The 26658-nt window shown below is 37.0% G+C and overlaps 1 protein-coding gene across 8 annotated transcripts in view; it reads right to left on the reverse strand.

Annotated features, from left to right (window-relative positions):
• The window catches only part of DLC1 (DLC1 Rho GTPase activating protein), a 514092-nt gene that overhangs the window by 204403 nt on the left and 283031 nt on the right, over window positions 1–26658 (reverse strand). For all 8 annotated transcript variants that reach the window (XM_078445401.2, XM_060653097.3, XM_060653095.3 and 5 more), the window contains one exon: window positions 8973–9006. In XM_078445401.2, the coding sequence (XP_078301527.2) occupies window positions 8973–9006 (34 nt within the window). The remainder of the gene's footprint in view (window positions 1–8972; window positions 9007–26658) is intronic.

The following is a 26658-nucleotide window of genomic DNA, read 5'->3' on the forward strand; positions in this document are numbered from 1 at the left end:
GAAGGGAAATAGGAGGATCAAAGGTCAAGTTACGTAGAAGCAAATTTAGGGGAAAAGTGTTGTTGCTACCATGGCTACAGCGGAAGGTACATGTTAGAAGAGGATGGGAGATAAGGTTGGGAAGGAAGGTCAAGGTCAGGTTATGGAAAAATTTATTCATCAGCCTGAGGAGTCTTGGCATTTAACCACTACATACAGCATACAGCATAGTAGTTAAGAGCATGCATACTAGTCTGTGTTGTTTGCTTTGAATCCTGCCTCGGGCAAAGTGTGACTTTGGGTATTTTAGGCAACCTCTGAATCTCAGGTGCCTCCTCTCTGTAATATGGAAAACAGTAACACTTACCTTATAGGGTTGCTAGAGGATTTATTGAGTTTGTATCTATAAAGTGCTTAGGAAAGTGCAGGCACAGAGTAAATGCTTGCTGTTATTATTCATTCAACCATTCATTCTACAAACATTAAGTCAAAGACCTTCTAAGAGGCTGGCATTATGCAGATGAAGAGAAAATGTCTGCCTTTCAGGAAATCATAGCACAGAAGGGAAAATATTTGGATAAATATATTCAAGAAGACCAGAGACTTAAAAAGGTAAATTAAAGAAGTGAAGAACTGTACTATTATCCTCCATTTACTAGTTTCCTTAAATCCCTAGGAAAGAATTGATTGAACATTTATATTAAAAAGAAGCTTATAATGTTAGCAGTTGGAAGTCACTGGAATGTGTTTTCTGGTTAGACAAAATTTTAAAACAAAAATCAAAACCCCATTGTGGTGGGTAAGTGGGGGCTTTAGAGGATCATTTTGCTTAAACATCACTCCTAGAATTCTAGAAAATATTTATTTACTTATTTATTTACTTACTTATTTATTTACTTACTTACTTATGTTTCTTTATTTTTGAGAGGTGGAGAGAGACAGAGCACTAGTGGGGAAGGAGCAGAGAGAGAGGGAGACACAGAATCCAAACAGGCTCCAGGTTCTGAGCTGTCAGCACAGAGTCCAATGTGGGGCTTGAACTCATGAACTATGAGATCATGACCTGAAATGAAGTTGGATGCTCAACTGACTGGGCCACTCAGGCGCCCTATAAAATCTTTTCTATCTGATTACAGTAATCAGGAGAAAATAGCTTTTTGAATTCATGATCCATTCTCCTGAAATAGCCAGACTGGTGTTCGGCACAGCCTTCCCACAACAAAATGGGCACCAGCCTTGTCTTGGACATGAGTAAATTCGTTATGGTTGTTAATAACTGCCTTGGATTTCTCATTTAGATAAACCACATCTCAAAATGTGATTTTTAGTCTACAATAGAAATATTTATGCATCCATCTGGGAGAGATATTGATCTCAAAGTTTTGCCTCTAGAAAAACAAATCAGAGTCCTTCAAACCAAAGGAGGGTCAGTGAGAGAAGAAAAGCACAGTCATACCAGCAGAGTGGTAGGTCATTTCACACTCAGGTCAAAGTAATATTTGTTATGTGTACCTTTCCAAAATACATGCACCTCCCTAAGAAGGTAGAATCAATGTACAACTATCTTGTGGATACATATTTGTCTATGTATTCATATTATTAATAAAAGTAACTGAACTGCAAACTGTGCACTGTGAATTCTGTAAAAGTAAATATTTGAGGGCATCTAAAAATGATAATATTTTCAAACTATGTGGAAGTTCTTCTATTGCTCTGTAAAACAAAACTGATGGAAAGGGGCCTTTTAATAAATTGTTCTTCAGGGAAGATTGGAAGGACACGTTAATTTTTCTAGTGATAAAAGGTCAATGTCAATTAAAATACCGAAATGCAAAACTGCCTCATTAGTATGCACGGGTAGTTCCTCGCTCCCTCTTCCCAGTCCTGATAGCCATTCTTTCAAGGGATGAAGCAGGGAACAGAATGTGCGCAAGGCTTTTTGGAGGAAGAAGTTTTAAGCTCGTCACATGTGAAGAGTTATGGTGGTTGATAGACTTAAGATTAATGTAGTGCATGCATGATTCAAAACTATTGTTTGGGTATCTGCCTGTGCAAGGATCCTACACTGGGTTCAGGGTGACAAAGATAAAATGGAGGGCGTTTATACCTTCAAGAGCTCCGAGCCTGATAGGGAAGATAATTCATGAACAGGAATACATCACAGGGATCACTACATGTCATAGAAAGATCCAGCCACCTTTGGCTATGGTGAGACCTGAGAAGGCCACTCCAAGTACGGGGGAATCATTCAAATTGCAACGCGTTAAAGAGAAATTATCACGTACCTGTGCTGCTTGAAATATCATTGGGAAGGAAAGGAAATATGTTTGATTGATTCTGGTGACATACTAGATTTACTTTTCCTACTTGGTAATAAATGAAATACCAACAGAACATTTAGAAACAGGTTTAGAAAATTACCTGTACTGAAAAATATCCTATGAATTCAAGATTTTTGGCATTTAAGAATAGCTTACTTATATTTTTCATGAACTCCTTGATACCTGAAAGCTAATGTGTTTCCTCTCAATAGCCCAGTCAACCACAGCCAACTTTTCATGGATCGGTTTACATTGGGTTTCAGAGAAACTGAGAGGTTATGTGTGGGCATACCCTAAATTCCTTCCTCATAAAAAAGCAAGCAAACAGAGACCATAATACTAAGAAAAGTGGAGCAAGTGAGTATTTATAAGCTACTAGTATAAAAATAATGAAATTCATTTTTGGAGAGTGAAAGGGAATAAAGAGTTTGGAATGTTGGCCAAAGCCCAGCCTGGCCAGATAAAGACAATTTTCAGATCCTGCCGAACCCTGTAAAACAGCTGGGGGTCTTTGCAGTCACAGAAAGCACTTCACTTAGAATAGAATGATAAGATTCTGCATTTGGCTCTGGGAGTATTACATGTATGGAGTAAAGCATTTGTTGATTTTTTTTTAAAAAAGATCTTGTTTATTCATTTATATATCAAATATCAAGCAACTACTGTAATGTCATACATTGGGAGTATAAGTTGAATAAAACGAAATTCCATCTTTCAAGATGCTTACGGTCTAGTGAGACAGCACTAAAACCAGTCTGATCTGTACTAAAATGGAGACATGAGATGGAGCAGAATGTTTCAAAGGAAAACTGAAATAGAGCGGTCATATTTTTGTTCTTTCATTAAATCCCAATATCTGTAGATATTGAAACCCGATTTAGAGCAGAATACATCACAGGGATAATTCCCTGAATCAAGCAATGATAATCAGATTGGAAAAGGGGGAATATCTTTGCATTTCAGTTTTGGGTTTTTGTGTTTTTGTTCTTGTCATCTGTATTTCTCTTCTCAGTGATCAAAGGCAGCCGAGAAAATTAATACCAAAAGGCACCAAGTCTGGGCTTTGTTATTAGGTGTGTTTACAAGGAACTTGGAATGAAATTATGAAAACCCTGATTTTTCCCCTCACACATTTGTCACAAAGAAGTATTTGATTTCTATGTTCTGCCTTACTAGCCACAACACAAAATGTGGAGAGACTGTGAATCTGTTATATGCTTCTGAAAGCTATCTTTCACAAGTGTTTCAGGCTATAATTATTCATTATCTTGATTTTAACATTTTCTGGCCAACAAATTAACCTAAAGGCAGGAGTACAAACATTCTAAGAAAAATGACCAAGGAATGCAAACAAAGTCAGATTCTAAGTCATCTTTCTCAATGGTGCGCTTTACATATGTGTATGAGATAGGTCCACAAATAACACCATTAATTAATTACCCAGCTGAAATATTTGGCAGTTATAGGGGTAGTAGGAGTAATGGGAGGGGGGGAGAGTGAGTTATATAAATTTTTAAACTGTATTAACATTAAATCATTAAGATTGAAGTCAAAGCATCTTTGTAGTTATAATTTATTGGTTAACATGTATTTACAGAACACTCACTTATGTGCTTATTAGCTGTTTTAATTATAGGGCACACAGACAATATTCCTTATCTAGAAAAGCTCATGGCCTAGACATGAGGGCATACCACAAAGCAAGACAATAAGATTGCAGTAACAAACACAGAGTTTTCTAGGGGCACGGAAAAATCAATGACTAACTCTGCTTAGGAAGTAATTCATTAAGGAGACAATATTGTTGGATCTAATAAAACAAGCAGAATTTTCAAGACACTCAGGGCAAAAACTTTGCCATTTTTGGTTAATATAATAATGGTCTATTTTTCAGAGCTGCCATGCATTCTGACAAAATTTGCGAGGTGTTCTGTGATTTAACTTTAGAATGAGAGATTTCATATTACTTTATACCGCTACTTTTCAAATATGCTCAGTCACACTTGGGTGACTAAAATGCAATGCTAATTTTATAGGCATCTATGCAATAGAGGACACATTCTAAATCATCAGTGTAGACATTTTTCTCTCCCACGCAATTAAATGAAATTATATTCATTTAGGATGAATGTCCATATCTTTTTCCCTCCGAATAAGCCATTTATCTCTTTTTCTATCTCTGCCTATCATCTATATTTTTGAAAGGTGGTTGCATGATGCAGGCAAAAGTAAGACACAGAGCTAGAAAGGGCTCTGCAGCTGTATGAGATGGCTGAAGTTGGATGAACAAACCAGCAAACCAACACAAAGGAAGAGAAAGGGGAGAAAATATTGGTAGGTATATTGGTGAGACCCCTCACAGGAAACGGATGCTACATTGGGTAACTGAGGAAAGTTTAGTAACAGAATTATATATAAATTTAGGGAAGCCACAAAGGCCAGAGGAGAGAATGGTTTTCAGTACCTGGGACTTGTGTGGAAAGAGTCACCTAAGAGAAGCTGGCAGGGACTCCTTGGGAAACAGATGGGGGCTAACTACCCAACTCCACAGCCCCAATGTCACACCCTGCCTTCCTCTCCTCCCAGTCTCCTCTTATTGGTGGAATAGGGAAGGAACAGGGAAGGGAATTGAAGGAATAGGGAAGACAAAAAGGTGGGCAGTCCCCTGGTTCTTTCTGTCCACACTGGTCAGCCTCCAGGGCACAGAGGTGACAAGAAGTAGTAGATCTGGGTGACAAAACGGACATTATCTAGCACAATACATTAGACTGCTTCCAGATTACAAATGGCCAGGTATGATGCAGGCAATTTGACCTTACCCTGTAGAGAGCCAGGAGGAGGAAAAAGTTAAAGCAGAAATTGATACGATCAGGTGGTGCTTTTCAAACATCACTCTGGTGACAGTGTAGAGAGTAGACTGGTGTAATGACAGGTTGAGTCAGGGAAACCAGTTCTGGTTGCTGTGGCAAAAGTCCATGGGAAGTGGAGGACTGCATTAATGCAATGGCAGGGAGAAGGGACGAGGGTTGATTAGAAGGCAGTGTTGACAGGACTGTGTGTAGGGGGTGAGGGAGGAGGGGTGGGAATTGGGAAGACACTATCCAATTCCCCCAGGGACTAGGGATGTAGTGGATAATATAGTCCTAGGAAAATAGGATGCAGGGTATACATTTCTCATGGACAAACTGTGAAAGTTGAAGATTATCTGTTCACAAGAGAGAACTTCACCCTAATAGAGACAGGAATTTCTAACGACAGGTTAAAATATGACCAACTCTGTGTGTGCTGTGATAACTTCTGTCTGAAGTAACTCACTCAGAGGCTTACAGAGAAAGTGATCTCTTTTTTCCACATGGATGGCTGCTTAACTGTTAATTGGTGCCCTGAGGAAGCATTTAAGAGCTCTTGGATCAGACATGGGCAGTAGTAACACAGCTAGCTTCTATTTGGCTTGTACACATGGTAGTTATAAGCACAACTAATTATCATAAAAAACAGCTACCATTTTTTTCAGGGCCTATTTTGTGCCAAGCATTGTTGCCTTACAACAACAACACGGCAGCTTCTTTATTTATACTTTAGAAATGGGAAAATGAGGAGGTTAAGTAACTTGCTCAAGGCCACACAGATAGGAAGCAGATGTGCTAGAAAGTATACCAATGGCATTGGGCCCACTCTTTAGGGGCAATACAGATGCTGGTGGTATAAGGGAGTTATATGAAAATATTATGTGTTGGATACAATTACACACGAATACTTATGTGATTAATTATGATTTTTTAAAATAAATTAATTGCACCCCATTTCAGATCCTGAGAACATACATTTTGATACTTTGATTCTTTTCCTGGTAAGCTTTCTGAATAAGGTGGTTTAAGAAATTCTCAATTGAGAAGAGGAAAAGGAAGATGCTGGCCCAATAAAACATTGAGACTAAGTTCCTTCAGGGAAAGGAACATGCCTTATTCATAAACTGCTTCCTTGATAGAACCTAAAAAGACACCTAGTATATGTTGCTGCTCGATATGTATTTCTGGAATGAATGAACCAACAGGAGGCTCTTTCAAAAGTGTCTCCCCTTGGAGATTTTTGTCATCACAAGGTGGAAGATGAGCAGCAAGATTAATTCCACCAGGCTGTATTTACATAGCAACATGGATCAGAATAGAAGATGTCTACTTAAAGCACACACAGAAACAACCACACAACTGTATCTCAAGAATTATTAATGGAATGTACCCAAAATGATTTTTTCTTTTTTTTAAGAGCTTCACAAGGCCTGGTGGGATTGGTTCCAGTTGGCTTGGATGAGAGGTCACACAGATTAAAAATAGACTTTCTTAATATGGAACAATAGGCTACATTCATTTAACAAGACAGAAAAAAAAAAAAAAAATGACAGGCCTCAGGGTGGGAATGAAGCTTAATCCTATTTACGAGCTCAATTAACCCTCAGAAGATTGAGTAGGTCCTCTGCCTTCACTGCCATTCTTCTGTCTAGCAGAGCTTAAAAACAGAGATTCATAAAGAGGAATACATTTGTATATAACTGAAAATATTTTAAATGGGGCATAATAAAGTTTAGTAATACAAGAACCAGTTTGCTTAGGCCATTATGGTCCTTTAAAACTAGAAATAAGTCATTCTCTTTTAATTGTCGAATCTGTTACCATTATTAATAAAATATTCAAACACAAGTCTTTATCTTGACACATAAATTCACCGATTCTTAAAAAATAATTTCTTTCCTATAATTATCAAACAAAATTACATTTCCTTCTAAACTAATCAGTACACTCTCAAGAAATCTGCATCAAAATCCATGCTGGAGTAAATTCCAATTATTCTCATGTTTTAATATATAGAAGCCAGGTTCTGTTCAAATTAGTCCATCCTGGGTCAGACATCTGGGGGCCTGGATAGGTCATATGTATCAATGGGTAGACCTTATTTTCACAGATCACCTTGTGGAACCTCTTTTGGAATGGAATTTATCAGCTCTTTTCATTGGTGCCCTAGGATTATAGAAATGACTCAAATCATTAAAGAGTGACCATTTCATGTTTTTGGTTTTTTTTTTTTTGTGGTTAGATCATGATAAAAAGTGGTGGTTTCATTATATTTATGCTTCTTGTTTAATTAGTTCTCTGTTCTAATAAAACTATCTTTAAAATATTTGAGAAGCTTGAAACACTGAAGGCTTCTCCCTATCAAACCAAAATTATTTAAATGGCAGAAGGAAAAGTAACTCTTTGGCTCTTCATTCCCTCAAACAGTGGCATTTCTATCCCTTCCTCCTTCCCCTGCCCCATCCCCCAGCCAAGAATTCACATCCTAATTTTCTCCTTAGGGTGTAAAAGAATTTGCTGACCTTCTGGAATAAGATGGCAACTTTGCTGTTATAAACTTTGTTTAAATTGCAGCTACTCTTGGAAATTACAGAGACTGTCACAACCCAAGATAAAGCATGACTTTGACCTTCTTTCTCTTTGTGATGTAAATGTTACTTAACCATTTATTTCTTGTCCCACCAGCTAGATACTAACACATCTATTTAAGGTATTAGAGCACTGGAACTATAATTCGAATTCATTTACTACATGCTATGAACCCGTTAAATACCACTGCCTTGTTAAATTGAACAATTTTTCTCTCAAACTGCCAGTTCAGTATTTTCCTTCTGTTCTGAAGGGCTACCTTTCAACATATTAGAGTCAAGAAATCAGATATAGCCTAAACAGGAGAGAAAAGTTAAGCTCATGGAAGGATACAAACTATGAAAGCTCTTTTGTGAAAACTACCCGGTGGCAAAAGTAAGGTCACTGAACTAGAAAGAGAACATCCTCCATATAAAAATTATCAGACAAACTAATGCTTTCGTGTGAGGTCATTTAAGTCATGACATCATTTAGATGATAGCATAAACTTTAACGTGGTTCTTACAAAGTCACAAACACCAAATTTCTAAGTGATATGCTTCAAGTTTGGTAGTATATCTTCAATTTTTAAAAAAGATTATTCTTATTATTATACATAAAACATAAAACAGTACTGAGGATAATCAAAAGATATTTTTGAAAAGCACCTGATTCTATCAATCCAAGTCTAATTTTTCACATTTCCATGTTTCTCCTTAGTCTTTATCCATTTCCCATGGTACTGCTAAGCGTTATAATCATAGCCCAGAGCATAGATACATTTTCTAATTTTCTCATACAATCATTCATATTGCTTCAAAATTATACTTTTAATGGTATAGCATCAGTTTTAAATAAGTACACTTCGTTCTGTGACTACTATTGTAAGCTATTTAAGACGAAAAAATAAATCTTGATGATTATTGACAATTGATTTCCAAAGGCTGTTCCCTGGTACACTAAACAACATCTAATTCTTTTCCTCAAGAAAAAAAGTTGTGGTTATGGTTACAAGTAAGTCTGCAGGAAGCATACATCTTATTCTAACATGATGTAACGTTCTGTTAGAAAACCACATTTTTTTCTTACATTCTGAGCAAAACAAATAGATTTTTCAGAAATTCAATCATAACATTTGCCTAGAAATTGATGAGATTTATACACTTTTGATATTTAATAAAATGTCTACATGAAGATGGAATTTTATTCTAAAATAGGAAAATAGGAGGGAAAACATAACCAAATGTCCACTTACCAGCCGTTTCCTTCTCTGAAATACCTGGAATAGCCTGAAAAAAAAAAAGCCACAAAAATTATGTTATCACTAGAAAGAAACATCAAAATGTTATTAGGAATACAATGAACTACCATAAATGGAGCAAATATTAAATAGAACCCAGCAGTAGAGAAATGAGCAGGCAGGGGAACTGAATAGACATTTTTCCATAGAAAGCATACACATGGCCAACAGGTACATGAAAAGGGGCTCAACATCACTAATCATCAGGGAAATGCAAATCAAAACCACAATGAGGTATCACCTCCCAACTGTTAGAATGGTTATTAAGAAAAAGACAAGAAATAACAAGTGTTGGCAATGATATGTAGAAAAGGGAACCCTTGTGTACTGTCAGTGGAAGAGTAAATTACACAGCCACTAAGGAAAACAGTATGGAGTTTCCTCAAAAATTAAAAAATGGAACTACTATATGACCCAGCAGTCACACTTCTGGTATGTATCCAAAGGAAATGACAAGAGGATCTCAAGGAAATAGCTGTACCTCCACGTTCATTGCAGCATTATTCACAACAGTCAAAATATGGTAACAACCTAAGTGTCCATCAATGAATGAATGGATAAAGGAGATGCGGTATATACACAATGGAATATTATTCACGCATGAGAAAGAAAGATATCCCACCATTTGCAATAACATGGACCTAGAGTACATTATGCTAAGTGAAATAAGCCAGACCAAGACAGACTCTGCATGGTATCATTTATATGTGGAATTAAAAAAAAAAAGTGGAACTTCTAGAATCAGAGAGTAGAGATGTTGCCAAGGGCTGGAGAAATATGGAGAATTTGATAAAAGGGTACAAAGTTTTGGTTATAAGACAAACAAGGTCTGAGGATCTAATGTGTAACATGGTGACTATAGTTGATAAAACTGTATTGTATAATTGATTTTTTTTGATAACTGAAATTTGCTAAGATAGTAGAACTTAAGTGTTCTCACCCACCCCCCCAAAAAAAGTAAGCATGAGAAGTGATGAATGTGTTAATCAAACAGATGGTAGAAATTCTTTCACAAAGTATGTGTATATTAAATCCCATGGTGCACACTTTAAATATCTTATAATTTTATCAGTTATACCTTAATAAAGCTGAAAATAAAAAAAAAAAATAAAAATGAGAGTTGGGGAACTATCAGTAAAGTTACTAGATCCAGGTACAATAATTGTCAATCATCATGTAATTCTTTTCTTCTCTGAAAACTCCTATTACCCTGAAAAAGATGTTGGCAATAAATAAAACCAAAAACATTTTTTGAATTTAGGTAAAATGTTTACAGTTCAATTTCTTTGTCCTGTTTTGGAGGCAGAAAAAATAGTTTGGTGGGTGTCTGGGCATTTCAAATCTCTGCCTTGTCTCTTCAAGGCTCAGATTCCTCCTTTATTAGACAGGGACAATCACATCTACTTCTTAGGGTCACTGAGAGGACCAACTGTAGTAGCTTCTATAAAGCGTTGAAGGTCCTCAGGAAAAGGTAGCTGCTGTTACTGTTTGTTTCTATGGGCATTAGGCCAGTGGGTCAATTTACCGATATGAGAGGTCTAGAAGTTCAGTTCCCGGCAGCTATCATCTATCACTATCACTGTTTAAAAAACAGAGCTCAAAATGAGATGTTTTCAAAAGACTTTAAAGTATAAATGTCTAGTTCTACTCTCTGTGGATATTCTAAAACAAATTAAGGAAGTTGAACTTCTGGTTCCCATTCACCTCAATTATTCACGTATATAATATCATAAACATGAGAGTATTAACTTGTACTGGAAGACTTCGATCCATTTGACCCACTAGGATTTCATACCTTTTAACCCCAAACCACTGACCAAACAAGATGTCTACAACTGACGTCTCTCCCTCTCTTCAGGGACAAAGTCCTGAGTTGGGGTAAGAGAAGTAGGCTAGTAGGCTTAAATGGGTGATTAGTTTTGTTTTAAGTGTGTGTGTGTGTGTGTGTGTGAGAGAGAGAGAGAGACAGAGAGAGACAGAGAGAGAGAGACAGAGAGAGACACAGAGAGAAAGTGAGAGGGAGAGAGAGAGGGAAAGAGAGAGGGAGGAAATAGCATCAATCTTCATTTCCAAAAATATCAAATATCAAGATACCACCTTCTTTGTGAGATACTAACTGCTATGATCCTCACCTTTGGAACTTACAGAATTTGGAGAATGATGCAATTTTCAAATAAGGGGAAAATGTCTCCATGGGTAAAAAATGGAGGTTTTATTTTGGTAAAATTAATCTACAGTGAAAGTATATTTTGACCTAATATCTGTCTACATGTAGTTGTTCACTTCTTGTCCTCTGGGCACGAATGCTGACTCTGCCTCCTGGCGCAGGTGCAGCCAGCCATGAGGAGAATATCAGGTGAGTAAATGGCAGAGTGCAGGGTCATGACCAGAAACCAGGGCATCGAAGGGATTTCATAGGCTTTAGGTGTTATCTTCCTCATTATCCTTTCATTTATAGCAGGACCATCTATTTCTCCTTCCCTTTAAGAAAACTGTTGAGATTCTACACTATAGGAAAGCCGCTCACCCTCCCCCCCCCCCCTTTACGGGAAAATTATTGTACAGTTTTGGTGATATTTGTTTACTTCTTATGTACCTTTTTTGAGAAGGAACAGAAACCCTCCCAGTGACAAGACTGCAAATGTTGGTGATAAGCAGTTAAAAGGCGTTCATGGAGAAAGTGCCTCAGGGGGAAAAAGTAGCTAACACTTACTAGGCTCTGAATATGGATAAGGCACAGTTTTAAGCTTTTACCTGCATAAACTCACTGAATCCTTAGAACAACCCCATGGAGTCCTGGAAAGGAAAGTAACTTATGCAAGGTCACAGTCAGTGATGGAAGCCAGGATACAACCACTGGCATGCTGGCCTCTGAGGTCATTAACACTGAGTTTCAAAATACTAATCAGAGTCTTTCTGGAACAAAGGAGGAGAAAGATTTGGAGAGATTCCATGATAAAACGCCAAGATCGTGAAATATGTGTGCAGAAATATCTATGTGAGATATTTAGAAATTATCTAAGTAAGCTCTCTCTTCTTATAGCCAAGGCATTTAAGACAAAGTGAATGTGTTGCCCCAAATCACAGGTTGACCAGTGATAGGCCTTCTTCCTATTTTGTTCTATTTGTTTACAAAGTATATAACTGAGCACGTATAAGTAAATATTTAATAAAATGTTAAGCAATGAGTTGTGCTATAAAGCAAAAATATTTTAGTCTCCATGTAGCCAATGCCTATTACTTTAGAATCTCACCATGTTCTGCATGATTAATTAAGCCACCAAGGCTCCCTTCCATGACATAACTGTGTGATTAAAGAAAGGAAAGTCAAAGTTTAATGTACCCAGCCATAACAGCTGAAAGTCTCTCAGCTGATTTATCTTTGAATTTGAGGGAGAACTGTCTCTCTAGGAAAGCTTTATGAGTAAATTTTATAAATGCTGACACTTCATTTTCAATTAATTTGAGCTATTTGTTGATTCCTAAGTTACATGCCTCACATCATCCTATGTACAGAAACCCTTGGCAAAGTCTTCTTCTTTGTGGAATTCACAATCCAACTGAAGGAGATACACGACAACAGAGAATAGTTCCCATGCAGTGAATGCTCCCTGGCAATGATAAGCACCATCGCTGGGGGGACATTAAAAGGAGGGGGTAGATAGTAGGTAATTAGGACTACCCGGGTGCAAATGCAATGGTTTTCTTGGGCACTGAACTTTTGGGAAGGAGGCATTGGTCAGAAGATGTCTTTTGCCTTTCATTTCAGAGAAGAGGCATGGCTAGATTTGGGCTTCATGTCTTGGGCTTCTATAGTGTTATATCTATTCCTGCACTGGGAACAAGACAGTCTGTGCAAAGTGGCTGTATAGACTGATACAGAGTAGGTGTTCAGCAAACATTTGTGGAATTAAAATAGCAAATACATATTCATATATATGGCTTAAATAACATGCATGACTGTTGCTTATGAGAAAGCTCCTATAAAAAGCATATTTTTGAATTCATTAGGGGTTTTTGTTAATAGTTGCCATATGTTTCATTTGAACTATATCCTCAGGAAGTGATTTAACATTTCTGGCAATAAAGCAATTAAATACGATTTTCCTGCTGCCCATATGGGTTCACTGTAACTTCATATTTTCTTCTCTCATTTCTTAATGGAACAAAGGGAAGTCTACTAATAACTTCCAAATGAGAGGGAAAAAAAAATCATTCGCGGTCTTGTTATTCTTTGTGATATTCAAATGATAAGTTAACAATCTTTTTTTTTTTTTTTTTTAATGGCTATACTGACCCTCTAGGAGTTCCCCACAAGTAAAGATTTTCATTTAAATTGATCTGGTTTTATAACTCAACTTTAAAAAGCCACTAAAGAGAAAACTTTTTAGTAAAAGGGGAGAAAATAATTTTCTTTGTCTTACTGAGGTCTTTTAAAGCTGTGTGTGGGAGCTCAGACTGTGTGTGTGTCTGTTTATGCTTTTGACGTGAAACATGGTTGGGGGAAATGCTGGTTTTGACATGCCTTCCGGAAATGTTGTAGACATATGTTGATTCTCTTGGTCTACTGCTAGAATGGCTTTCTTACAGGAGGGACCTCAGCTGGACACCTTTTAGAAACTTACACCAACCACACAGAAGCTGCTAACAAACAGTACTATAAGTAATAGATGTCATATCCGAATTCGTTTTTGTGTGATGACAATTGAAACATTTTAGTTGATCTAATTTCTTCTTGATGCTTTTAGTTAGAAACGGAGTATGATTTTTCCTCTTTAATGTGCTATTTTTATTAATATGCCATGTCCCTCACTTACATAAATTATTTTTTCTCTTAGTTCTTTGGAATCTGAACCATAGAACACTACCATTAAGAAGGCCCTTTGAAAGGCAATCCTTCAATCAGTGGGCAGCTATGATAGACTGAAAGATCTTACATTCTATGAAAAAAAATTGTTTTTTTGTCTTGTGGTAAACAACAAAGCACTACAATTTATTTTGCGTTTTCTCTCTTTATAGGTTATGCTTGTTTTGCATATTTTCTTAGACATGTTCACTCAGAAATGCGTAGGATATTCTGTTTTGTTCTATAGGAATTCGCTTCATTTGCCTGTTTAAATACAGCAAGAATCAGTGGCAAAGTAATTTATTCCTTTTCCTTAAAAACATTCACTTTTATTCCCACAAAAATATTTTGCAGACAAATTGCAAAACGGGTAATTATGTCCTCAGAAATTGCAGGAAAACAACCATCAGTGAAGGAACAGTCTCTGTCTCAGATGAGGGCACAAGAGCCTATTGTGGGCATAATGGGCAACAGGAAGAGTTTGGAGATTCACATTTTTGGGAAGACATGAAAGACAACATAAAAGAAGAGAAGGTACATTGAAAAATGGGTTTGTTTCCATCTCTTTCTTTAAAGACTCTTTTGAAATCACTCCAGTCTGTGATATTGTTAACTAGTCAATGATTTCTATTTGCTCCCACTTGAACAAAGAAGTTCATTGAAAAGCTGTGTCTGATTGGCAATCTGATATCGTCTGTTTTGGTTTACAAAGTATTTCTCTGACAGTCATTATTCTCTTATTAAAAATATAGGCTCTTCATAGTGAAGGGGACTTAGATATCATTTAGTTGTGTTTCCCAAAGTAAGTACTTCAAATACCACCTTTTGAATTTTAACTATATATATCACTTATAAATTATTCCCTTAATAAAATTTAAATATTAAATTGAAATAAATATCCTTTTTATTTGACTTATTCCAAATAATAAAAATAAAATGTATGAATTTATGGGTTTGAGTTTTTGATATTACCCACAATACACATGAAAATAAATATTCAAATTTAAAATATTTATCTCTGTATCAGCTGATGTACACCAGTAGTCTATGTAACCATATATCAGGAAATACTGATCTAGTTCTTTCTCTGTCAGTTTTCCTATAAGGATGTTGAGATCCAGAGAGATTGGTGACTTGCTCAATGTTACAGATCTTCAGATGGCCAAATGGGGAGTAGAGTAGAGTCTGGGTCTTAAAGCACTGTCTGCTATATCATTATTCATAAGACTGGTGAAGTCAAAGCTCACCAAGGTTTCACCCTCTAGCATTCATAATTTCCATTTAACTTAGTCTCTGAATCACTCAATGGAAGATAATGGAAATTCAGGTACAGTAGAAGAGACAACATGCTAGCATGAGAACTCTTTTCAGGGTACACATGTATGTGACCAGAGTGAAATAAATGCATGAAATTACCCAAGAAATGTAATTTATGTTGTATATCCTTATTTCCAAAAAGAATTTGACATGTCTTATTTAATAAAAGTTGTCAGCCATACTGAGAAAGTTTTTTCTTCCTGGCCAAGATCACAAACTTTAACAACTGTCCCTACAGGTTTGCAGACTGAAACCATAGCTTTATCTATATTCCGTGGTAAAGAAATTTGCGGTCTTGGCTTAAAATAGTTGTGTAAGGGTTTAAAGCAAAGATGAAGTTGATTCTTAAGGGATATTTTGGTGCTGATCACACCCTTGAGCAGAGGTGGGATAACCCTGTCTGTCTGGATAAAAATGTAAGTTGGGCTTCTAACCTTTAAATTGTTTTTTTTCTTTTTGAACATACTCACATTTCCTGTATTTAAAGTTGGTGGGTTCCTCTTCAACAAAGTACAGAATCTGATTCTCATTCCATGCTCACTTCAGATAGCCAAATATTCATTTTAAGTCTGTCCAGCTCCTGACAAAACTCTTGCTGAGGCCATTTTTATTTGGAAACATGGCTTAAGAGAAAGCTAATTATTATACTCATTTGAAAAGGAAGTCATTTTTTTTGCTTTGTTTTGTTTTTTGTAAGCTACATAAACAGAAAAACCCATGGCTGAGTCACATTGACTTAACTCTTCTCAGCATTTATTGAAGTTCTTAATTTTAATGCTTCTGCATTTCCAACAAATCCACTGATTAAGATATTATTCACGACAGAACTCAATATCCTTTAGATATATTTTCATGTTGTGAATTCCTTTCAAAATTTAACAAATCATGTCTCCCTTCCCAACTTTGTAATTACGAAAGTTCAGTGCTAAATACAATGTTTAATTGAAGTTACCATTTTGGCATAATCATTTTACCTTTTACATGGCTTTATATAATTGTGATATCTTATTAATCCTACTTTGTGACGTTTGCTGTAAGTTGCTCTATTTGTGTGAATTTGTTAAGTTATATATTTTAAAACATCTAATTTTATGCTCGACCTTAGTAATTCTGGAAAGAGAATTGTGGAAGTAGCTGAGTATGTTCATAAATTTCACTAGAAAAATTGCATTATTTCTTCCTTTTTGTGTATTTGTAACTTCTTCAAAAATCAATTTGTGAGTTTTTCCAAACTATTACTTTACTGAAAAGTATGGTGAGTTGCATATGGTAGCCATTTAGAAATACTATTCAAGGTAGCTTGTTTTTTTTAAAGTCTGGTTAATGAAAGTTCACAATTAAGGAGCACCGTAGACATGTAGACTTATTTTCAGTAAACATGATACTCAAGACAGGTGACTTATTCAGGGAACAATTGACTCAGAATGGCTGTTTGTTTTTCTTGGTGAACAATGTTAGATTCGTAATGGATTTTTTCATTTTGTTCATGTCCTTATTTTTCTAACCTGAATCACAGTTTTTTTTGCTGGTGCGCAAAAAACTTCTCTCGTATCTCATGGGCATTTCCAAGGCAGCCAGCCATGCTAAAATTTATTACTATATCACTGTTCTCCTTAAAATGCTTCAATGATGACCTTTCCCCCACCCCCTTTCTGGAATGCCTGGCCATTAGTAACGTGCCCTGAGATCCTCATCCTCTTACGCTTCATTCTAGTGAATCAGTTAACAGACACACCTTAAGTATCCACTATTTGCACAGCCTTTTATTACGCGCTGTAGTGGCACTAAACGAGATAAAAAGCTATGCTGTAAAAATAAGTAATCAAATTATGAATTCAAGACTGAAGACTGAAATAGAAGATACAGGTGGATATGAACAAGTACTAGGTTCCTTGCTGTCACCAATGGGCTCTGTGACTTTGGGCAAGTTTCTAGAACTGAGCTCAGTTTCCTCATCTCTAAGAAAAAGGGTAGAAGTAATATCTACATCTCAGAGCTATTTATGAGGATTCAACAACATGCTGCACAAAGATTATCATAGTACTTGCCCAAGAGCTCCCTAAGTGTAAAGTATTCCTATTATTTGGGTTTGTTATCATGATATAAAAAAGTACTTATTTATTCTGAAATAGTGCAAAGAGGTATAGGTTGTCTGTCTCTGCTTCCTCCACTTCCTTATGTCGGATTAACCTATTTTCTCAAGTTCATTCCTCCTTTATTTATTTTTATTTTTATTTTTTTTATTTATTTTTTTTTTTTATTTATTTTTGGGACAGAGAGAGACAGAGCATGAACGGGGGAGGGGCAGAGAGAGAGGGAGACACAGAATCGGAAACAGGCTCCAGGCTCCGAGCCATCAGCCCAGAGCCTGACGCGGGGCTCGAACTCACGGACCGCGAGATCGTGACCTGGCTGAAGTCAGACGCTTAACCGACTGCGCCACCCAGGCGCCCCGTTATTTTTAACTATTTGTAATTATTTTTTGTGTTGTGAAAAAAAATATTTCTCCTTTTTTGGTCAGCTACTTGTTTTAAGTTTTATAAAGCCCAGTTTGGAAGCTAACATCTTCAGCCCTCACCTTTAATTCGGAGCCTGTCACCAACTGTTACTAGGTGGGTCTATTCTTGGCCCCCTTGGATGCCAACAAGTGATACTATTCTTTTTGGGTCCTTACACTGAGGAACAGGCTCCCTATTCTGTGCAACTTGGAGCAGCAGGGACTAAGGGCATATGTGGAAGTCATACCTGTATCAGAAAATGCAGAAGATTTATCTTCTGCACTTGTGGGGAACTTTGGGTGATCTCTGAGCTGTAGGAGACACCTGGGGCTACCACTCTTAATGGGTTTTATCATTTAACCAGAACTCTTAATGGGATTTATCATTTATTGAATTTCTCAGAACTAGAACTAAAATGAATTCCATATATGATTCAGACATTACTTGATATATGTAACATTAATATTTTATATTAATATAATATTATACATATATGCTGTATATATATTCAGTATAATATAATTTTGGTTAATAGACTGGATAAAATTATAGAGGCAAATATACACTAACAATGAAGTGGCAGAAAGAGAAATTAAGAACATAGTCCCATTTACCTTGCACCAAAAAGAACAAAATCCCTAGGCATGAACTTAAAGAGGAGGTGAAAGACCTGTACTCTGAAAACTATAAAACACTGAAGAAAGAAATTGAAGATGACACAAAGAGATGGAAAGATGTCCATACTACCCAAAGGAAATCTACAGATTCAGTGAAATCCCTATCAAAATAACAACAGTATTTTTCACAAAACGAAAACAAATAGTTCTAAAATTTGTATGGAACCACAGAAGACTCTGAAGAGCCAAAACAATCTTGAAAAAGAAGAAAACTGGAGGTATCACAATCCCACATTTCAAGATATACTATAAAGCGGCCGTAATCAGAAGAGTATGGCACTGGCACAAAAACAGACACAGATCAATAGAATAGACCGCCCAGAAATAAACCCATGATTATATGGTCAATTAATCTTCAACAAAGTAGGCAAGAATGTGCAATGGGGAAAAGACAGTTGCTTTAATAAATGGTGCTGGGAAAGCTGGACAGTCATATCCAAAAGAATAAAATTAGACCACTTTCTTATACCATATAGAAAAATAAACTCAAAGTGGATGAAGGACTTAAATATGAGACCTGATATCATAAAAATTTTAGAAGAGAGCACAGGCAGTAATCTCTCTGACATCGGCAGTAGCAACATTTTTCTGGATATGTTTCCCCAGGCAAGGGAAACAAAAGCAAAAGTAAACTATTGGGACTACACCAAAATAAAAACCTTCTGCACAGCAAAGGAAACAATAAGCAAAACTAAAAGTTAATCCACTGAATTGGAGAAGATTTTTACAAGTGAGATATATTTTAAAAAAATTTAATGTTTATTTATATTTGAGAAGGGGGGAGAGAGAGAGAGAGAGAGAGAGAGAGAGCGAGCAAGAAGGGGAGGGACACAGAGAGAAGGAGACAGAATCCAAAGCAGGATCCAGGCTCTGAGCTGTCAGCACACAGCCTGATGTGAGGCTTGAACCCACAAACCATGAGGTCATGACCTGAGCTGAAGTCGGACGCTTAACCGACTGAGCCATCCAGGCACCCCACAAATGAAATATCTAATAAAGAGTTAATACACAAAATATATAAAGAATGTATACAACTATACAACTCAACACTAATAAAACAAGTAATCCAATTAAAAAATAGGCAGAAGACATGAACAGGCATTTCTGCAAAGAAGGCATACAGATGGCCAACAGACACATGAAAAGAGGTTCCACATCACTCATCATCAGGGAAACACAAATCAAAACCATAAAGAGATATCACCTCACACGTGTCAGAATGGCTAGAATCAAAAATACAAGAAACAAGTGTTGGGGAGGATGCGGAGAAAAAGGAACCCTCTTGCAGTGTTGGTGGGAATGCAAATGGTGGAGCCACTGTGGAAAACAGCATGGAGGTTCATCAAAAAATTAAAAATAGAATTATCATATGACCCAGTAATTCCACTACTGGGTATTTATCCAAAGAATATGAAAACACCAATTAACAAAGATATATGCACCTCTATGTCTATTGTAGCATTATTTACAATAGCCAATTTATGAAAGGAGTCAAACTATCCATAAAATGATGAATGGATAAAGAAGATGAGGTATGTGTATACATACACACACACACACACACACACACACACACACAGGACTATTACTCAGCCATAAAAATGAGTGAAATCTTGTCATTGGCAGCAACATGAATGGAACTAGAGGGTACAATGTTAAGTGAAATAAGCCAGTCAGAGAAAGACAAATACCATATGATTTTACTCATATGTGGAACTCAAGAAACAAAACAAATGAACAACAACAACAACAAAAAAAAAAAAACAGAGACAAACAAAAAAGCAGGCTCTTAACTATAGAGAACAAACTGATGGTTACGAGAGGGAAGGTATGTGGGGAATGAGCGAACCAGTGAAGGGGATTAAGAGCACACTTATCGTGATGAGCACTGAGTAATGTATAGAATTGTTAAATCACTACATTGTACACTTGAAAGTAATATAACACTGTATTAATTATACTCTGTTAATTATATTGGAATTAAAAAAAAGTATAGAGGCAAAGTATTTGTTAATGGTTCAACATAGAATTTTGTACAATATCTAGCTTACAAACAAAATAATTTATATATGAATTTATGAGTTTGTTTTATTTTAACTTAGTGTCTTAGAAGGCTGAGAGATAAGGAAGCATTTCACTCATACCCATCTTGACCAAGTTATTACTACCAGTTATATTCCAATATAAGTTTATGTTCATTTCAATAATTCAATGACTACATGTTCCCCCGTATTACCCCAAATTTACTAATATTCTCATAGTTTCATACTTCCAACTTAAAATAACTTTGGCAGAACTAAACTTTTGATAGAAATTCAAAACATATACCCCTCAGTCATAACTGCACAAAAGATACAGATTAAAACTACTTAAATGATATACATAAATCTTTTTATGACAAATTATCACTTTGTTCACTGAATTGGAATTTGCTCTTATCAAATATTATTTCATGTAAGTGGGCCTTTGGCTGGATGCCAGAAACATTTTTGTTATAGGGAGATATTTATTGTAGTGGTATTCACTAATAAATTTGATTTGAAATATCCATTTTATATGTGCGATAAACCACAGACCTGAGCGAGGGCAAGAATCCACTAAACGTGACTGGGACCTAAGGATGAAATTTGGAGTGACAGAGGACTAATAGAAACTGAAAAAAAAATCACAAACCTGAAACTAATATTACACTATATAAGTGAAATTAGTCAGAGAAAGATAAAAATCATATGACTTCACTCATATAAGGACTTTAAGAGACAAAACAGATGAACATAAGGGAAGGGAAACAAAAATAATATAAAAACAGGGAGGGGGACAAAACAGAAGAGACTCATAAATATGGAGAACAAACTGAGGGTTACTGGAGGGGTTGTGGGAGGGGGGATGGGCTAAATGGGTAAGAGGCACTAAGGAATCTACTCCTGAAATCATTATTGCACTATATGCTAACTAATTTGGATGTAAATTTAAAAAAAGAAAAAAAAATATTACATTGTATGCTAACTGGAATTTAAATAAAAATTAAAACAAACAACAACAAGAAAGGCTTTTGAAATGAGGCTACTAATCAAATAATAACCAAATGTTCAATGTTTCAAAGCTGTAAACTGTATGAACATTGAGATATTTAAAAATGTTCAGCTCTTTGAGGATGCATACTTAGGCAGAAGAGATGTTCGTTAGCATTTCTGAGTTATATGCCTGAATTAAGTCATAAAATGTAGGAGGGGTCTACCCTATGAGGGACAAAGAGGGCTTAATTTAGATAAACATTATGTAAAGGTCTTTCAATTGCTGGCTTTTGATGACATGATAGATATTCTAGGACCTCTCTCCTCAAATCACAAGGTCTTGGAGCCCAACTCAATTTCTTTTACCACGCCGGACTTGAATCCCCTTCTTTGCTGGAAAGTTTCCATTTGGCCTTCCAGATTTCCTTTCTGCTCTGTCTGTGCAGGAAGTCTGACCTGGATGGGAAGGGGCGCCATATGCTCTGGTTTTCCTGGGATAATCCCGGTTTACAAGGGCATCCTGGTCAGTTTAGCATTTGTCTCAGAATGTTCCTTTTAAAAAACCAACAAACTAGACTTTATGTTTCAGGACAGTTTTATGTTCACAACAAAACTGAGTGGAAGGTACAAAGATTGCAACTATACCAGTTGCCCTTACACATGCACAGCCTCCTCCATTATCGACAGCCTCCACAGAGTGGTACATTTGTTGTATTTATTATTTGGTTGGCACATCCTGATCACTCAAAGTCCATAGCTTGCATGAGAGTTCACCCTTGGTGTTGTAAATTCTGTGGATTTGGACAAAAATCTATGACATGTATCTACCATTATAGAATCATACAGAATGGTTTTGTTGCTCTTAAAGTCCTCTGTGCTCTATTCATCTCACCCTCCCCCCAACCCCTGGTGACCACTGTCTCCAGAGTATCACATAGATGGAACCACAGAGCACGAAGCCCTTCCTGGTTGTTTTAACTTAGTAATTTACATTTAAGTTTCCTCCATGGCCTTTTCATGGCTTGACAGCTCATTTCTTCTTAGTGAATAATATTCCATTGTCTGAATATACCAGTTTATGTATCCATTTACCTACTGAAGGACATCTTGGATGCTTCCGGGGTTTGGCAGTTAACTATGAAAAATGCTCCAATAAGCATTTGGTTGCAGGTTTTTGTGTGGACACAAGTTTCCACTCCTTTGGAGTTTACAACTTTACCACTAAAGAGTGTAATTGCTAGATTGTATGGTAAGATAATACTTAGTTTTGGAGTGTTATTTTTTAATGATATACAATTATGAATAGTGTATTAATATGGGTCAGGGCCTGTTTTTCTTTCTGGCTTCTATAATCTTGTCTAGTAATGTGTGATATGCATGTGCAGAGAACAAAGTTCTCACTTTGATATATGGTTACATCTGAAAGATGACTAGTGATAAAAAAACCTTTCTTCCTGGCCCTTTCCAGATGTAATCGAACAAGCACCTGCTTGTTTCAAGAACAGCATGCAGGTTGCTCGCTGGTTTAACAAAGTGCACTCGGACACACGTGGCTAGGGACAGCTCAATCCTGACTTCAGGTAATGATGGAACTGTCTGACTGCTGCCCTACTGGTCACTTGATGTACCAGTCAGTTGTTGTCTGGTGCCTCCTGTGGTCTGCAGGATATACAGAGCCTGATGGAGGAAGAGGGAAACATGGGTTAGATATATGCGAAATATGCACACATGAAATATGTGGGGAAACAGAGTTGGAGCAGTCCTGCCATAAAGTGTATATAGTAGTCGGGGCATTCCTGTTACAGCGGTCTCATCATTTAATGTAGGGTCTAAACATCTGCAATAGTTACGTAATTATCGAGTAACATTTTTTGCAGTAATTATAATTAATTTAAACAACTCCTTTTACTCTCAAAAGTGTCCTAGTTCGGATGGTAACTTATATGGAAACATTTTGTATGGATTCCATCAATAGGGTCTCATGCCTCATAGCTTCCATGTAGGTTAGGCCTATGGGGACACCCAGTAGTGACTGTAAGGGTGTGATATCGTGATTTGTAAAAAGAAATATATATTTGATCTTCCACCTTGTTCCTGGCACAGAGCTTCTACAACCCCTGTAATTTCCTAAATTATAAGAGTGATAAAGGTGTCTTTTTTATGTTAATGAGGTGACTTTGGTACCTAAGAATGGAGGCTGATTGCCACTGGAGCCAGCCAAATAATTAGAGGGTTGGCACTTTCAGCCCCACCCACCAACCTCCTGGGCTGGGAGAAGGGCTGAAGATTGAATTCAATCACCAATGGCCATGATTTAATCAATGGTGCCTATGCGCTGAAGTCTCCATAAAGCCCCAATGGATGGGGTGCAGAGAGCTTCTAGGTTGGTAGACGTGTGCAGATTTGGGCAGAGTTGTGCACTAGAGAGGGCAGGGAAGTGCTGCACCCTTTCCCCATGCCTTGCCTTACACATCTCTTCCATCTGGATATCCCTGAGATATATCCTTATATAATAAACCAGTAGTCTAGTAAGTAAAATGTTCGGCAGAGTTCTATGAGCTACTCTAACGAACTAATTGAACCTAGGCGGTGGGTCATTGGAACTTCCGATCTATAGCTATCGGTCTGAAGCACAGGCAATAACCTGGGCTTGCAACTAGCATCTGAACTGGGGAGGGAAAGGGCAGTCTTGAGTGACTGAATCCTTAACATGTGGGATCTGCCTTCTGGTAGATAGTGTCAGAATTCAGTTAAATTGTAAGACACCCAGCTGGTGTCCACAGAATTGTGTGGGCAGATAGAAGTTGAGGAGAATGGAAAGAAGGTTGAGAAAAGGAAAAGTCAGAGAGAGAAGCTGTAGTCAAGAAACAGGTTATAACAGTAATCAGAAGGTCAGCATTTTGTGAATACCTGGATGAAATGAGGGCAAAATGCCCCAATGACACAGGGAATAGGCAATGCCTACTGAGAGGTAACACTTACGCAGTGCTCACTCTATTCCAGGTACTTTTCTAAGCACCAGCAAATAATAACTAATATAATATTAATAACTACCCTATGAAGGGACTACTGTCATTATTCCCTTTTATATGAGTCAATCACATAAGGGACAAGGTAACTTACTGCCCAAGGTCTCAACTTTCGCAAATGGTCAAGCCAGTAATTGAACGCAGGATTTTAACACAGATTAAGTCTATGTTCTTAACCCCTACTCTATGTAACTTCTCTGGACCGACATATTACTTTTTCTGTAAACACCTGCTACCATAGATAGCAAGGGAAATAAAACAGATGAGAAACCAAAGATACTGGTATTGTTTTTAATTACTGGGAAATAAAAACTTAACCGGAATGTGAGTGTAAAGGAGTAACTGAACATTCATCACATTGGAGATGCCGACTGGGTGGATGCGACGGATTCTAAAGGAGCAGGGGACACTAACACAAAGTGAAACACGAAACCCTGGCACTTTTGCCTCTTCTACATGTCAGTCCTGGGCTGGTTGCCCCTTCCCTGCCCCCCCGCCCCGTTTTTCCCAAGCAGACATTACTGGCTAAGAGTACACTCACTGGAGTAAAAAAGTCACTTACTTTTTAGGACCACACTCGAAAACGTTTATACACTTTCATGAGACAAATTGAACGCTCTGCAGTTTAACCTCATGTGATGCTTCCAAAGAAACACAATGGAGTGAGGTTCAAGTCCAAAGCAAGGAGCAATTTAAATGGAGCTGGCTTTTGCAGACCTGGGGTTTTTCCATCAATCATCAGTGATGGTAAAGTGCTGATTTATACTTATAATGGTGCTACCTTTCACCAAGGTCAAAAGTAATTGGTTTAGTGGCTGTTTCATTTACAAGAGTGTTTATGTTACAGGCACATTGACAAAATAAAAAACATTCTTCCAAAGTGAAAGTAATGCAGGAAGCATATGATGGACACCTGACCCTAAAGAGTAATCTTATATGATAAATGGGGTTCCATTCCCCCCCCCCCCCCCATTGGCAAACACTATCCGGTTACGGTCTGCATCCCCAGCTTATTCCTCTCAGCATCTTCTCTAGGCTGTTGCTTAATTCTGAGACTAGATAATTAGGGCTGACAAAAAGCTGGTTTGGGTTTTAAGCAATCAAATTGGCACTATATCAAATGATTTCTAGTTCTAAATATCAGCAAGATGCTACTTTATTATCTTAAACTGCGTCCTAATCACATCTGGGATATATGGCCTCCTTGTGATTTCTGCTATCCATGAAATGGGTTAAAAATGTACCCTATCTTTGCTTTGAGAAACCAGGCTCCTCTTGGGGTAGCTCTTAACTTTTGTATTGGGTGCAACTTTGTCCAATGATCTACTTTTTTTTTTTTGGTTAACAAAAGAAAATATTGGGTAATATGTTTTAAAATAAAATATAAGAAAACCATGTCATATATCTCCTATTGAAGGATTACAATATAGCAGGATCCTAAATTCACAGAAGTAATATCAATCCAGTAACTTAAAATGCAAAATGTTGTAGTAGGAAAGAATCATACATTTTTTTGAATAGTCAGGATTATTCATCTATGTGCTTAACAGAGAAATAGTCAATAAAGGAATTAGACACCATAAAGAGATTCCCAAGTAAGATACGTAAGCAGTTCCATACATTTTAGCAACAAATAGAATGTTCCATCTGTAATGAGGCTCTTTCCTCTTTCCAGTTAATCACTGTCTTTTCTGTAGGAGGTTACCGTTACATAAGCCCTGCATCAGGGGGATAATTCATCTAGTTTTCAGGAAATTTCCTTCTTTGATTTTGATAAGAAACAAACATAAAAACTGGCTTTTAAAAGTGGCTGTAGGGGCACCTGGGTGGCTCAGTCAGTTAGCGTCCAACTTTGGCTGAGGTCGTGATCTCACAGCTAGTGAGTTTGAGCTCCACATCATCATCGGGCTCTGTGCTGATGGCTCAGAGCCTGGAGGCTGCCTTGAATTCTTTTTCCCTCTCTCTCTGCCCCTCCCCTACTCATGATCTGTCTCTGTCTCTCAAAAATAAACAAGCATTACAAAAAAAAGTGGCTGTTATTTGTAGGCTCTCCAAATAATGATTCGCCACCAAATCTACATGGTCCAGATGAAAGAGGTGACTTATATAAGAATTCAGTAAATGTGCTATATTCTCTGGTAAGCCTAGTTTTAATTCCCACAGCCCTTTTCTTTAGTATTTGGGTCAAAATTCCATTAACAAAGGGCATTTTCCCACATATTCTCCACTTTGGGAGACTTGAATACTAGAACATTAAAGA

The sequence above is a fragment of the Panthera onca genome, chromosome B1 (genome assembly GCF_046562875.1).
Source record: "Panthera onca isolate mPanOnc1 chromosome B1, mPanOnc1 haplotype 2, whole genome shotgun sequence".
Classification (NCBI taxonomy): Eukaryota; Metazoa; Chordata; class Mammalia; order Carnivora; family Felidae; genus Panthera; species Panthera onca.